Source organism: Canis lupus, chromosome 8, assembly GCF_048164855.1.
Source record: "Canis lupus baileyi chromosome 8, mCanLup2.hap1, whole genome shotgun sequence".
Lineage (NCBI taxonomy): Eukaryota > Metazoa > Chordata > Mammalia > Carnivora > Canidae > Canis > Canis lupus.
Window position 1 is genome coordinate 15,449,327 of NC_132845.1, and position 14,884 is coordinate 15,464,210.

Consider the following 14,884-nt stretch of genomic DNA (forward strand, 5'->3'; position numbering starts at 1 on the left):
TCCACATTCTAAAACACTACAGAAAACAAATGAGATCTAGACTGAAAACGTGTCCACTGGGAAGTTGGCACTTAACCCTTTTGCAACCTGAAATCTCTATATTGGATATTTTGTTACAAGAACTAGTAGAATGATGACAGCAAACAAACATAGTGTAGGTTTGCTTGGGTGGAGAGAATGAGGCAAATATAATGAATGTGATTCCAGACAATCAACCACAATGAGGCAGGCACTCCAAGGCTAGTGCTAGAGACAGAAGTCATTCTGTTTAGGTTTAAATGGTAGTATCCATTCAACTAAATCTTCCCAAACATAGAGCTATAAATTTAGAATTTAAGAAAAAAAATAAAAAAAATATTGTTTGGTCCAAAGACGTCAAGTTTCTTTTCTTACATAAAATCAGATTAAGTGGCTGCCTGGATATATACATAGAAAAGATTGCACCTAGGTCAGGAGGAGGATCTCATAATTAACTGCCGGTTTCTGCCTCTGAACATAGATCATCTAACAACAAAGCTGAACTAGTACAAACTCTGCTTTTTTAATATGAAGAAATGGAAGCCTGCAGATATGAGTTGCCTGATTCATATGATTTCTAAACATACAAAGACTTTAAATAATTGTGCTTTATTAAGTTTATATTTTTTCAAATGTTAAAAAGAAGTAAGGGTTAATCCTGTTAACAAGTGAATTTAGATTGAAATAGGACTTGAAGTTTAGAGGAAGTTTATAAGATGAATATGAAACATTTATAAGTAAAGTGTTGATTGATATTATAATTGAAAAGAGCTCCCTCCAAAATTAAGGAATACATATAATAATGATAATCACTCATTTTATTATGTTTTATATCAAAATACTTTTACTTTAAAAAATACTTTCAGATTATTATTTACTAAACCAGCACTACACAGGGAACAAAGAAAGAAATTTCTGCTCCTACAATGATGACAAAGATAACCACATTTAGTTTGAAAAAAAAGGTCTACGTATAGCAATTGCATTAATTAAAGGCTATAAAGCCTAAGATTGCTGGTTAATGGGTTAATGCTGAAAGAACTCTAGGAAAGCTTAATATTCTCCATGTTTCAGTTAACACCAAATTAATTAACTAAAAGCTTAGCTTTATCAGCATCTGTAAGTTTCACTCTGATATTACTTGTAAAAGTTGCCCCTGGGTTAGTTTATCTGCTCTCTTTGACTCCTGAAACAAAATAAGCTTTAGGACAAGTTCTAAGAGAGATATAATAGACACCTAATTGGGCATAAAGTTATCTTTTAATAACTGTTTTAAAATATCTGATTATCAGGGTGCCTGGATGGCTCAGTCAGTTAAGTGTCCAACTCTTGATTTCAGCTCAGGTGAGGATCTCAGCAGCTTGTGGTAGAGCCCTGCATTGGCTTCCATGCTGGGCATGGAACCTGCTTAAAATTCTCTCTTTCCTTCTACTTGTATCTTTTGCCCCCAGTTGCATACATGTGTGCTAAAGGAAAGAAAAGAAAATTTAAGAAAAGGTCCAATTATCTATAAAGCTCTTGGAGAATCTATGCTAGCTAAATTAAAAAATCTGATCTCTTTCTCATCATCTGTAAAAAAAGTTAAAGTTGGCTACAAAGTGGCTATTAGTAAGTTCTAAAAACTGGAATAAAGTCTGATAGCTCAGCTAAATTAAGTATGTATCATAAAATCACAAGTACTTGAATTGTAGGCAATAGTCTTAAAGCGTTAACAAAATTTCTGAATAATCAGTATAATCTGAGAAGTATTAGATGATAGGAGATAAATGTTACAATTAAAAAAATTATCATTAACTAATATATTGAGCTGCACACTAGTTTATGTAGGAAGCTTTTATCAGAATTTTAAGACCATCTCTATAATGCTTGTAATCAATTTTAATAAGCTAAAGTATCTATGAGTGGAAGAAACAACCCTTATTCACAGAACAAATGTCTTTCTGACTTGGATTCAGTATGTTTGTTGTCCCTTTAACCACATCCATCTTTGCTTGACCCCTCTATTAATTTTAAATTACTCAGATGCCTAACTAATTATGCCTAGCAGTCTGTTCTGGCTCTTGATTGATACAGCTGGGACAAATGTTCCCTTAAACAAAACCTAATATTATCTGTCATTTTGTGGGAAAAATAATTTCTTTCTAATCTTGTTATAAACTTTTTCAGGAGAAGAAACCACACAAAAAGCTCATCTTTAATACCCGGAGTGCTCCAGGTAGCAATAGCGCTGAATCTAAATGCAAATGCTGATAGCTGGTTTCCCAAAGTGGTTTGCATTTCCTTAAAGAAGCCACACATAAAAAAATTAAAAAAATAAAAAAAAAGAAGCCACAAATCAGAATTTTTATGGTCCTATCCATTCCACCTCTTGCACAGAAAACCTTCAGCCATTACATATTTCTAAGATAGTTATTCCAATTTTTTCCCTCACTTAAGTATTAAGTAGTATAGAATTAAAAAATTACTCAGTTGTATGCCTGTATATCCCTTCCTCCCGACAAGAAAGGGTACAAAAATCTGAAGTTGCCTAATGATCAAAGGCTCAATCCATGGGCAAGGAAGGAGAGGTTAACTTTGCTCAGTATGTCATCTTCCTGTTAGGGCGGCTGGAGAGAGGGCACAGAAGTACATACTGGAGAGATACCAAAGGATCTGCTACCTAGCCCCAGAGAGTTAAATGTGCACAAGAGGGACAGCAGCTAACGTTGTGCTGATCCCTAGTGACCCAAAAAGCCTAAGCCACCATCTTTCTGATACTGCAGTAGAGAATCTGCTAGCCTATATTATCTATATGACATATATGATTGTACATATTAATTAGTTTTGGCATATTAAATTATCTTACTACACTTAAATGATTATTCTTTAGCCAAATTTGGCAGGCAAAAAAAAAAGCTTAGAGTATGTAGGATAAATAATAAGAATACCTTAAATTTAGGCCAAATCTCTCACCTAAGAATCTCAAACCGTAAGAATAATACTTTTAACCAATCCTGTTCTTTTTCAACTATATAAAAAGCAGGATTATGCAACCTTCACAAAGTAGGTTAGACAAATCTTCATTAGATTAATTTGTTTAGGTTGTTTTCTGAGCTGGCAGACATTGCTGCCTGTTGAATTTTTCTTATCCTCTGGAAAAGTACTAATATTGTACAATACTTCAAAAGCCACTGGGTTGAAACTAATTAAATAGCAAAATCCAAGTGGTCCAGATCTAAAAGATAGTTATCCTTGAATCCTCCTTGGTATGAGGAGAATGCTTGACAAACTATATGAAACCAGTAAATGTTAGATAGTTGAATGGCAGATTGATAGGCAGGCAGATCCTTAAGAGTGTGTCCTATTATAGATGATGTTCACATGGCCATGTGATAACAGTGTAAGTCACAGGCAAAACAGTAAGGGCATATAAGCATTAGTTTCATAATAATAATCTGTGTGATCTCAGGGTCAATGTACGTAGGGCACAGCTTCCTCCTCAGTGTACTGTGACACAGTTGTGCCATAAGAGGTTATAGGTATGCTGGAAGGTCAACTCCCTCAGCTTTTGGGGTGGCATGGAAGAGCTACAGCACAAGGAACTTCTAGCCAGATACCTTTTTCATTTACCTCAGTCGGTTAGACATATTTTATTTATTTATTTTATTTTATTTTTTGCAATTGAAAAACATTGGGAAAGATAGACTGAGCATATTGAGATCACATCTATAGTGGAGAGTTCATCCATAGTGGAGAACAGATTGAAAAGAAGAAGACAGTAAAAATAGGAAGATATTATGTGACATCTGGAATGAAACTTTCTAATAATATATTCTCAAATATTCTGGTCTTCAGTTCTTTTTTTTTGTATTTCCAATGTTCAGGAATTACCTGAAGTATCTTCCTACAAGGAAGTGTTTTTGTACTAAACAAAGCCTTTATTCCTAAGTAAGATTTCTTGGGCAGCCCAGGTGGCTCAGCGGCTTAGTGCCGCCTTCAGCCCAGGGTGTGATCCTGGAGACCCAGGATCGAGTCCCACGTCAGGCTCCCTGCATGGAGCCTGCTTCTCCCTCTGCCTGTGTCTCTGCCTGCTTCCCTGCCCCTCCGTGTGTGTCTCATGAGTAAATAAATAAAATCTTTTAAATAACTAACTAACTAACTAACTAACTAACTAAATAAATAAATAAATAAATAAAATTTCTTTGTTTAGAGACAATTGAATGAACTTTAAGTAATTGTGAGAAGCCATTTGGGGAAATAATCAGTAAAATGTATTTGGAGAATAAGAGGAAAATAGGAGGCAAGAGTTGAAAACAAAGTGGCAAATCAGAAAAGGATAACAATCTATTGACTGATGAATGGACAAAGAAGAGGTGTCGTATTTATACAATGGAATATTACTCCACCATCAAAAAGAATAAAATCTTGCCATTTGTCATAACATGGATGGAACTAGAGTGTATTATGTTAAGCAAAATAAGTCAGCTGAAGGGACAAGTACCATGTGACTTCAATCTTATGTGAGATTTAAGAAACAAATTAGATGAACACAGGGGAAGGGAAGGAAAAAAAATAAGATAAAAACAGAGGGGGAAGCAAACCGTAAGAGACTCTTAACTACAGAGAAGAATCAAGGCTGCTGGAGGGGTGGTGGGTAGAGGGATGGTGTAACTGGGTGATGAGCCTTAAGGAGGACATTTGTTGTGATGAGCACTGGGTATTATGTATAAGTGATGACTCACTAAATTCTACTCCTGAAACTAATACTACACTATATGAATTTAAATATAACTTGAATTTAAATAAAATCTTGGGAGAGAAAAAACAAAAAGGAAAAAAGGGTAACAATCTACCCAGGGATCATGGGAAGGTTAGAAAAAGACATAGCAGAAGAACTTTCCATACAACTTAGGAGAAAGCACAGGTGGTTCAAGAGGAGTCCTTGCTTAATTACATGGCTTCTATAAGATCTCAATTACCTAATTAACAAAAGGCAAAACAGAAAAAGGATTTCTGCTTTTTTTCAATTGTTACAAAACTGATTGAACTTTCTCACTTTGACTAATAAAAAGTTGAATAAACACATTGGATCTGACCATTTATTGCCTGCTGGCAGGGTATGGACCATTAAATGACAGTTTGGGTATAGAACATCTACTGTCATTTTATTTTATCATTTTAAATCTCATTTGGGCTAAAATAGATGTAGCCATCACAATTATTTATAGACTGTAAATTTGTAACCCAGTAAGAGACAGAGTTTTTCAGAAAAGAAATAATAATAAAAACAAATTTGCACTCTTTCACCAATCTTCACTGAAAACACAGGACATGGAACTAAAGTTATTATTTCAAACTGGGCATTTATAACACTTTTCTCCCATTTGCCAACTGGAAAAAGCAGTTTTTGTTTTGCTTTTAACTTTTGTTAGTTGAGCACCATGTTTTTAGAGTTTTTAAATATTTTCTCCAGTAGCTTTAAAAATAAAAGTAAAATCATACGAGAAAGGAGAATTCATATAGCACACATATTCAGATTTATCAAGTTAAAAAAATGCCTTAGTATTCTGTGTGGTGTCAAATAAGCATAGGCTTGGGAGATAGATAGACACACTAAGATTTGAATCCTGGTTTTATCATTTCTCTCTGTCTGCCTGTAGGCCATATACTTAAACTCTCTGAGCTTTGTTTCCTTCAGCTATAATATATGAGACAATACATCTTCTTTGGGTAGTTTTGAGTAAAACTAAATAATAAATGTAAAATAATAATAATAATAATAATAATAATAATAATAATGTAAAACAATATATGTCAAGGTGCCTGGTATGTGACAGACATGCAATAAATTGTGGTTTTTATTTCTTCAAAGAAAAAAAAGGGATTTAAAAGACTCAAAGACTAAAAGGCTAAAAGATTTCTAATTTAATTCTTATGCATAGTTACCAAACAATAATTATTATATTACCTATGATTTACAATTAATAAACAGTCATCCCGCATGTGTCCTCATTCCATTTCCAGTTGCTCTTATTTTGTCAGGATATTATTAGTCCTTGCTAATGTAAGTCTCTTGTGAGTAGAAAAATTATTTAAACATCTTCACATTTACAGTTCTCGCAAAGATGGAACTGGCAATTGAGAATGAAAAAGAATTCTATATGAATTAGTAAAATTTATAAAACATAAAATGTAAAAGTATGGCTTTATGAGTACAAATGATAATGAGTCACACTCAATCAATGTAGGTAGTTTCATCTAATATAATGAAAACAAGGAAAAAACCAACAATATCTAAACACAATTGTGAAGACATAGGGCTCTTTTTGCTGACTACATCACTCTTTATGAAATCATTTTTTGAGTTAATGTACTTCTTGCATTAGATAACTTACTCTTTGTCCTTTAGGACCCTGACTTCCAGGTGGTCCTCTTGCCCCCACATGACCCTATATATTGAAAATTTAAAAATCAGTTATTGAATTCATAGGAACATTAGCAAAATAGGAGTTACAACCTTTCTTATGACATGTAAATTCTTAAAATAAAATTGATTAGTCTCCTTAAAAATATGCCTTATTTATGAAATAAATGCCATACATTTCTCTCCCATTATTCTGCTATTCTTCTCTCCCCTAGTATTCCAACTGGTTTTCAGGAGGAACACATGGAGTGACAATGGAAAGAGATACCCAGTTAGCCAATCTGACTAGTCTAATCAGCTTGGTTCATCAAAAAAGCAGTAAGTATTGCTGCATGATTTCTTTCTCATTATTCTAGACATTTATGATAATCCCATCACATAAAAATAGATTTTTTTCCTTTTATGATGAAATGTCACAAAATGCACCAAATTAATGTGTCACAAATAGACCTTAATGAAGACAAAGTTGTTACTTATTACTAAGTCAGTTATAATGAATTTTTTTTATACTTGATAATCTTTAATAAAGACTTCCTTAGAAAATGAAATTTATCTACAGGACATTAGGCAGATAAAAAACATCAACTTTTATAGGATCTTAGATTTATTTATTATCTTATGTGAGTAAAAAGATTGGCAACTGTATCAATCTACATCAATCTTCCTAATTTTAGAAGTCAATAATGTGCCTATCAGTGTACTGGAAAGTCAGCCCTATCTTCAAAACAGAAACTTCACAAAACAGCATAAACCATTTCTGATAATAGTTCTGTTTAGGAGTTTATTAAGGCTTACCATTTTCATATTTAAGTTGATAATAATGGCCAAATTTTCATAAGCAAACTTTATTTCTTTAGAGACAAGATGTTTTTTATCTTTCTCTGTATAACAAATGAAGTACTTTCAAAACTTAAGTTTTGGTCAAAGGTTTCTAGGACTTTTATCTGTCTGCTTGTTTGAGAATATTTGCAAATTTATAAGAAAAATACGTTGGAACTTGATTTTATTATCTTTCTCTGTATAACAAATGAAGTATTTCAAAACTTAAGTTTTGATCAAAAAGTTTATGATTCGTCTGGTTGTTTGATAATATTTGCAAATTTCTAAGAAAAACATGTTGAGACTTGTTGGTGATTTGTTTATCCAAGCTCATCTCTGAGATTGATTATTGATTGCTTTCTTATATGTGGTTATTCAAAAGAAAGTTTACATTTCTTTTTCTTTTAGACTACAGAATTGTACTGATTATTAAACATAATGATAAATAATATAGCAAGTAGAGATGAGGAAGTTTAAGATACCATGAAATATTCTAGCATGTTTTGCATTTACTGAGAGAACTAGCCTCCATCAATTTATACATTACTTCTTTTGCATAACAACAAAAGGTAGTATATAACCAAAATCATAGATTTAAATTTAAAGAGACAATCTAAAAGGGAATTATAAATCTTTTCTTTACTTACAGGTAATCCCAGTGGACCAATGGGTCCTGGATCCCCAGGAGGACCTGGATATCCCTATAATTTGAGTGAAAATATGAAAGATATAAAGTCTCCATCATATCTGATTCTTTTCATTGAAGACAAACCAGTAAATTATAAGTAGTAATAAAAAGTGATAATGTAAGTAAGATCTCTCTTTCCTATCCAAGATAAAAAAGGTCGTGAGAAATGTACCATAGAGATAAGACATGTTTACACAGAAGTTGTATAGCCTTTTATTAGTAACTCTTCCCTTAGAAAAGAAATTTGCTAACCAGAATCACATATTATGATCTATTGAGAAGAGAATATTCATCTTATCTTTCTGTAGGTTTTGTTAAACTATAAATATATGTATGTCATATTATATAAATTAAGAAGTTATTTCATTGTAAGAGGCCAGAGAATTCTATAATTAAGAATGTGGGGCAGCCCCAGTGGCGCAGCAGTTTAGCGCCGCCTGCAGCCCAGGGCGTGATCTGGGGACCCTGGATGGAGTCCCACATCAGGCTCTCTGCATGGAGCCTGCTTCTCCCTCTGCCTGTGTCTCTGCCTCTCTCTCTCTGCATCTCTATGAATAAATAAATAAAACCTTTAAAAAAAAAAAGAATATGAATATGTATAAATACTCTAGCCTATCAAATTTTAGAGGAACACGCCCTTTATGGTATTAATACTAATTCGGAGAATGTCTTAGTAGGTAATAATTCCTGAAATTGATTAACCTAATGGGTATATTAAATTTCTTAGTAGACAGAACTGGACGTAGCTAAAAAAACAATCTCATAATACTTTGCTTACAATACAGAAGTTAAAACTAAGGTAAAATAAATTTGTGGACAGTATTATGTGCCACCAGATCTATTACAATATATTTTCTGAAAGCAAGATTCTTTCATTATTTTTCTTGTTCTAGTTCCTATCATATTTAGAAACTATTTAATAAACTAAAAAATGCAACCTATATACAATATTTGTCAGCTATTCCTAACCTTAAAGACGCAAGAGAGGAAGATGAATTCTGGATTCTGATGTTTCACATATCAAAGAATTACATCAGGACCACAAAGTCATGAAACAGTGGCAATAATGATATGTGCCATATAAACTATAAGCTATGAAAGAAAAGTAGAATCCTAATTGAATTTTCTTTTTCATTCATTTCAGTTAATTTATGGTGGTTTAATTTCTTCTCTTAAAACTACAGATTCGGGCAGCCCGGGTGGCTCAGTGGTTTAGCGCCACCTTCAGCCCAAGGTGTGATCCTGGAGACCTGGAATCGAGTCCCACGTTGGGTTCCCTGCATGGAGCCTGCTTCTTTTTTTTTTTTTTTTAATTTATTTTTTATTGGTGTTCAATTTACTAACATACAGAATAACCCCCAGTGCCCGTCACCCATTCACTCCCACCCCCCCGCCCTCCTCCCCTTCCACCACCCCTAGTTCGTTTCCCTGCTTCTCCCTCTGCCTGTGTCTTTGCCTCTCTCTCTCCCTCTCACTGTGTCTCTCATGAGTAAATAAACAAAATCTCTAAGACAAACAAACAAACAAACAAACAAACTACAGACTCATTTGACCAAGCCATCTGCTTTGCAGGCTTTGTGGTGCCGAACAGCATTTGAAAGGAAAACTGTTTAAAGGAAAAGAAAATTCTAATGGAAATATACCATAAAATAGACATTTTCACTTACTTAAATTCCATTCAAGACAATTCCACCTCTGGAATTATGATGGAATTATGATTTTTTTATGCAAATTTAATTTTATTAAACCTTACAATGAATGTTGTGGCATATCATTTTCCATTATGTGACAATTTGTTGGCTGGCATCTGAATACAGTACTTCTTCTGAAAAATACACAGTGGGAAGTGACGAAAGGGAGAAGCTAGTTGTTTAGTGATATATGAGGGTGGGGAAAAAAAGAAAAAAAAAAAGGATGATGACCAATTAGTATCTTTAGAATCTAACTCTAAAATGGTTAAAGTTCCAAGCAATAATGCTGCCCTTGCAGCATCTGGAAACATATATTTCAAATCACTGACTCTTACCATAACACCCTTTTCCCCCTGGGGACCTAGTGGACCTGGACTGCCACGTTCTCCCTTTTAAAGCAAAGAAAAAAAAAAAAAAACATTGAAGCATGTTAATCAGTCATGACTGAGCTAAACCTTGACAGGAAAATTGTCAGAATCATACCTTACATGCATTTCTCACCTTAACCGCCAATACTTTTTAATTACAAAGTTTGCATTTTTACCTTAAAGTCATTAGACTTCTAATAAAATTAAAATCTTCTTAAAATATATTTTAAGGGATAAAATACTAAAAGTATGGTTGTTTTATAAGTAGAAATGCTTATCATTTTGAGGCATATAAAATAGAAGGATGGTAAAAGTATTAAAACATATTGTAAGAATTAACTAATTTCTAGAACTATTGAAAAAATATTTATTTCTGTAGTCTATCTACCACAATTAAGTATAATCATTGATAATCAAACATGCCATAGCAGATTAAAAGAATTAAACTGATTCATATTAAAATTCCCATGATTGTCAGAATCATAGTGTAGAACATTTGACCTTGCATGGAAGAAACAAAGTAAGAATGAAAACAATTATAAATCCAAAGTTTTTGAACTGAGCTCATTTTATATTTCTTATATTGTTACTAAAAATCAATAAGTATATATTAAGCACTTTCAATGTACTGGAGAGTTGGAGAAATATAACAGAAATTTGACTTAGAGTGTACTCTCAAGTATTTGGAGACATGACATTAACAAAGGTAAATCAATTAGGACAATTAAATTGTAAATTATGTGGTGCTTATTCTACATCCAGGAAGGGAAGAAATAAGGAAGGATTAGAGGAATCTGGGAAGACTTTATAGAGGAGATGAGAATTTGAGTCTACAGTTTGGCTTTGAATAAATACAGGGAAGGGGAGACGATACTCTAAACAAATAAAAAAAAAAAAAAACCAACAAAACCCAGTAAGAATAGGAATAGGAACATGTTGATAGTATATGAGATGGGGGAGAGAGAAAGATTTATATTGGAAAATAGTAGAAGAATTTTTGAATGAATTCATTAAGCCAAAATTATGTAGTAGTTTGACAAGAAAGTAGAGGGGTTAATAGGATCAATAATAGGGATCTAATGGTGGTTTTTCAAAATGTTTCATCATGACCCATCAAAATTAGTTCTATGCTTGTAGATAGGATGGATTAGAGAATAGAAAGGGAAGGGCAGGGTAAATTTGACAGGGGGTAAATTTAACATAAACTAGTAAGAGTATGTCTGGAGGTGGGGGTGGACTTTGGATTGACTATTAGAAAAGATGAATTATATAGAAAAAACTCTAACTCCTGCTAAAAGATTAGGCATAGAAAATGGAGGAAAAGGAAAGCAAATATGGATTTCACTCTGTTTATTCCAGAAGACTGGAAGAATCGAGATTGGGATAAGGCACACTAAAAGACATGAGATTATTGGGAAGAGACCAGTTTAAAGGTGGGGAAAAAGTGATACATTTTAGATATGTTGATTCTGACTTAAACTAAAAATTTTAGGTGGAAATAACTGGAATATTATCTAATTTACTTCTAGTCCTGGCACTACTTAATTATTTACAGAGTAGCTTTATGTAGTAATTGCAGAAGACTATCATGTTTACAATTTATATTTAGTTAATCATGTTTTAGACAAAGACCCAAAATTTTTGCTTTACTAGTCCGTTATAAGATTCCATTAAAAAATTTTAAATGCCTTTGGTGGTTTCAAACAAAGAATTACTTTTTTACTTTTATTTTTTAAAAACCTTCCTAAATTTGAAACTCAACATGGAAAATTACTCCCAAGGCAATGATTTCTAGGTAATCTTTAAGCAAATTACAATTTCCATTACAATAGCCAGTAATATCCATGGATAATTGCATACTGGATTCCAAATGGAAAGAAAAAAAAATTGTGACTGAGACTTGGATCAGGTAAAGGGATAACTTAATTCCTTTCAAAACTGCTTCCTTTAGGGGGCTTGCTCTGATAAAGTAGATTTAAATATGGTCTAGTCATAAGCATAGACCATCAGTTTTCTTTTCTCTTCAGACTACATCATTGCAAACTAAAGAGTAGTCTGCCCTTTAAAAATTAGAAACATATATCCTATTAGCTATATTTCAATATATTTAAGATATTCAAGACAGGTGATGTATTTTAAGTTATGAGTGATTTCTAATTAACATAAAGTACCATATGAATATCTCTCATTTGAGTTTAGCCTGGAACTCTTATTATTAAAAAATAAATAAATAAAATAAAGACATTACCTTTTCACCAATGCTTCCTGTAATCCCAACTTCTCCAGGTAAACCAATAGGTCCCTTTTAGGAAAAAAATATAAGAAAAAATATACATTTTTATTGCATTGCTATTGCATCTTGATTTTAAAACATCTATTATCCTTGTTTTTTTCTAACCCACCCTAAATTCTTAGAGTAAAATTCCTTCTAGTATAGATGTCCAGCCTGTGACTTCATACCAAAAAGTAATCATTCAATCAACAAATATATATGAATGTCTAATATGCGGCAGCCCCTGTGCTGGGAGGCACGTAGTTTCATATCCAAACACAGTCCCCGTCCTTGTGGAATTTATAATCCAGTGGATGTTATTAAAAACTATAGTTTTCATAACTTCTTGATGTAGATACATCAGCTTAAGTAGTCATTTCTGTGGCTTCCTTGAAAATTCCTAATATTTGCACACACCCATTCATTAATTCATTGTCATTCAAGAAATATTTGGTGCCCTTCCCTCAAAAGGCAAAAAGTCTTATACAAAGACCCAAAACAACTACATTAAAAAGTGAATTATTACAAATCATCACATTGGCTCATAAAGGAAACAAGTGTTATAATGAGGTAGAGTGAAAGAAAAGACCTATGGAAAGATGGTCAGGGTAAACCTCAGGTATGACATCTAATCTGAAGGCTGAGGAATAAGAAGAGGCCAGTTGGCCAAGAGAAGAAAAGAGGAAGAGGGTTCTAGACACAGTAAACAGCTTAAATAAAGGATGATTTTAATGTGCTGAAAAAAATGATAGAAAGCAATCAGTAACATTATTTCACAGTGAACAAGACTCAGTGTTCATCTACCTTGTCTCTATGGATTCTACTTCAAGCAATACAGAAAACAAAAAGAATAGCCTAGAATAAGCTTTACAACAACAGCATAATCTTTCTCCTATCTTCAATTATGAAGCCCTTTTCTACTATTGTTTAAAGATATATGAACCATTTTCTTTTTCAATAGCTACCAAGCAAAGGCCCTGCTTAAATAGATTATATAATAATATGTGTTAGCATATAGAAGTCACCTAAATCATGAAAAAAGATTTGCTGTATTGAAGCTAACTGAAGTTAGTGCATAGGCTATGATTTTATCCACATATATTTGTATCATTATCCATATCAATCTCTTTCTCACTCTATCTACCTACCTCCTTACCTACTGATCATGGATACACTGACATATATTAAGCATTTCCTATGTTGTCTTCCCCACAACCACCATATTTGGTAGTATCCTAATGCCCTTATAGACAAGGCAGGTGAGATAAGTAGCTTCCTGAGGTGGTTATGTTTAAGTAGTGTGGATGAGTTTAAGTGGCCATTGAGCACTTGAAATGTAGCTAGTCAAAACTAACATGAGCTATAAATGTAAAAGACATCAGATTTTGAAGATTTACTACAAAAAGAATGAAAAAAATCAAATCATTGTTTAAATTGATTACAAACTAAAATAATGTTTTGGAGATACTGGTTTAAATAAAATGTTACTAAAATCAATTTCATCTTTATTTTTTTTTACCTTTGTAAATATGGCTACTGAAAAATGTTAATGACATTTGTGACTGACATTATATCTCTACCAGACAGCATAGATCTATATTCTCAAACACTATGCTAATGTTATTTATGCTGGCTATATCCAGTTGGAAGTGATCTAATAATTTATTTCTATGATAATTAATTTTAAGAGCATTAACACTTTTACTCTGAGACAATTAATGATCAATGGTCAGTTAATCAAATCTGAGAAGAACAATGAAATATAACTGTGAGACAGTAAGCAAAATAGCAGAACCCAAACACAGACTAGTACTGACCCAGAGGAAAAACCCTTTTCCTAACACATAATCTGGGTGAGTGAATGGAGTAGGCCCATTTGACTTACTCCAGTATTGACCATGTATACCAGAACAATGTCACCTACAGAACTATTTTGCTTAGCCTATAGCCCTTGCTTACTAATTAACAGAAGCTGAATTAGGTACTAAGACTTAAAAATCCAGAGATTTTCTATATAAAGACTGGCAAGATTCTTTGTTTCAGATGACCTAGCAAGCATCAAAGGTATTTTCAAAGGCAAATCTGGATGGATCTAAGCAACAGTTGCTACTTAGATGCACTCTTCAGCTCATCATAGTCCATATCAATTGCTCTTGTCTCTTATATCTGACCTATTTCACTACTTTATACTACCTGCCTGCTCTCAATAGGGCATCTAAGTTTGTCACTCCTGATATAAGTATTAGGAGGTGCAGTCTATCAAAGGAACATACTTGCAAGAGACAGGTTCTCACTGGAAAATAGGCAGTTCACAGGCTTACATCTTTGTCCACAGGGAATCTTCAATGAAACTTAAATTAAATAATTTACTAAGACCTTGATTCCTTCCAACAGTTTTCTTTAGTTTTTTTTTTTTAAGGATTTTATTTATTTATTCATGAAAGACACAGAAAGAGAAGCAGAGACACAGGCAGAGGGAGAAGCAGGCTCAATCCCAGGATCCCAGATCACACCCTAAGCCAAAGGCAGAGGCTCAACCACTGAGCCACCCAGGCGTCCCTTCTTTAGTTTCTTATATCTATTTTCAAGTTATCCATTTCTGGAGAAAACTCTAAATTAGTGTTG

The 14,884-nt window shown here is 33.1% G+C and overlaps 1 protein-coding gene and 1 long non-coding RNA gene across 7 annotated transcripts in view; one reads left to right on the forward strand and one right to left on the reverse strand.

Moving 5' to 3' along the window:
* LOC140637873 (uncharacterized) overlaps positions 1 to 8,059 on the forward strand; it is a 56,185-nt gene extending 48,126 nt beyond the window's left edge. Inside the window, exons 3-4 of the long non-coding RNA XR_012034953.1 lie at positions 6,637 to 6,739; positions 7,890 to 8,059. This is a non-coding gene — a long non-coding RNA (uncharacterized lncRNA). The remainder of the gene's footprint in view (positions 1 to 6,636; positions 6,740 to 7,889) is intronic.
* Positions 1 to 14,884, reverse strand: part of COL24A1 (collagen type XXIV alpha 1 chain) — a 387,541-nt gene that overhangs the window by 164,655 nt on the left and 208,002 nt on the right. For all 6 annotated transcript variants that reach the window (XM_072834343.1, XM_072834342.1, XM_072834338.1 and 3 more), the window contains 4 exons: positions 12,236 to 12,289; positions 9,955 to 10,008; positions 7,888 to 7,941; positions 6,393 to 6,446 (listed from right to left, as the gene is read on the reverse strand). In XM_072834343.1, coding sequence (XP_072690444.1) covers positions 6,393 to 6,446; positions 7,888 to 7,941; positions 9,955 to 10,008; positions 12,236 to 12,289 — 216 coding nt within the window. The remainder of the gene's footprint in view (positions 1 to 6,392; positions 6,447 to 7,887; positions 7,942 to 9,954; positions 10,009 to 12,235; positions 12,290 to 14,884) is intronic.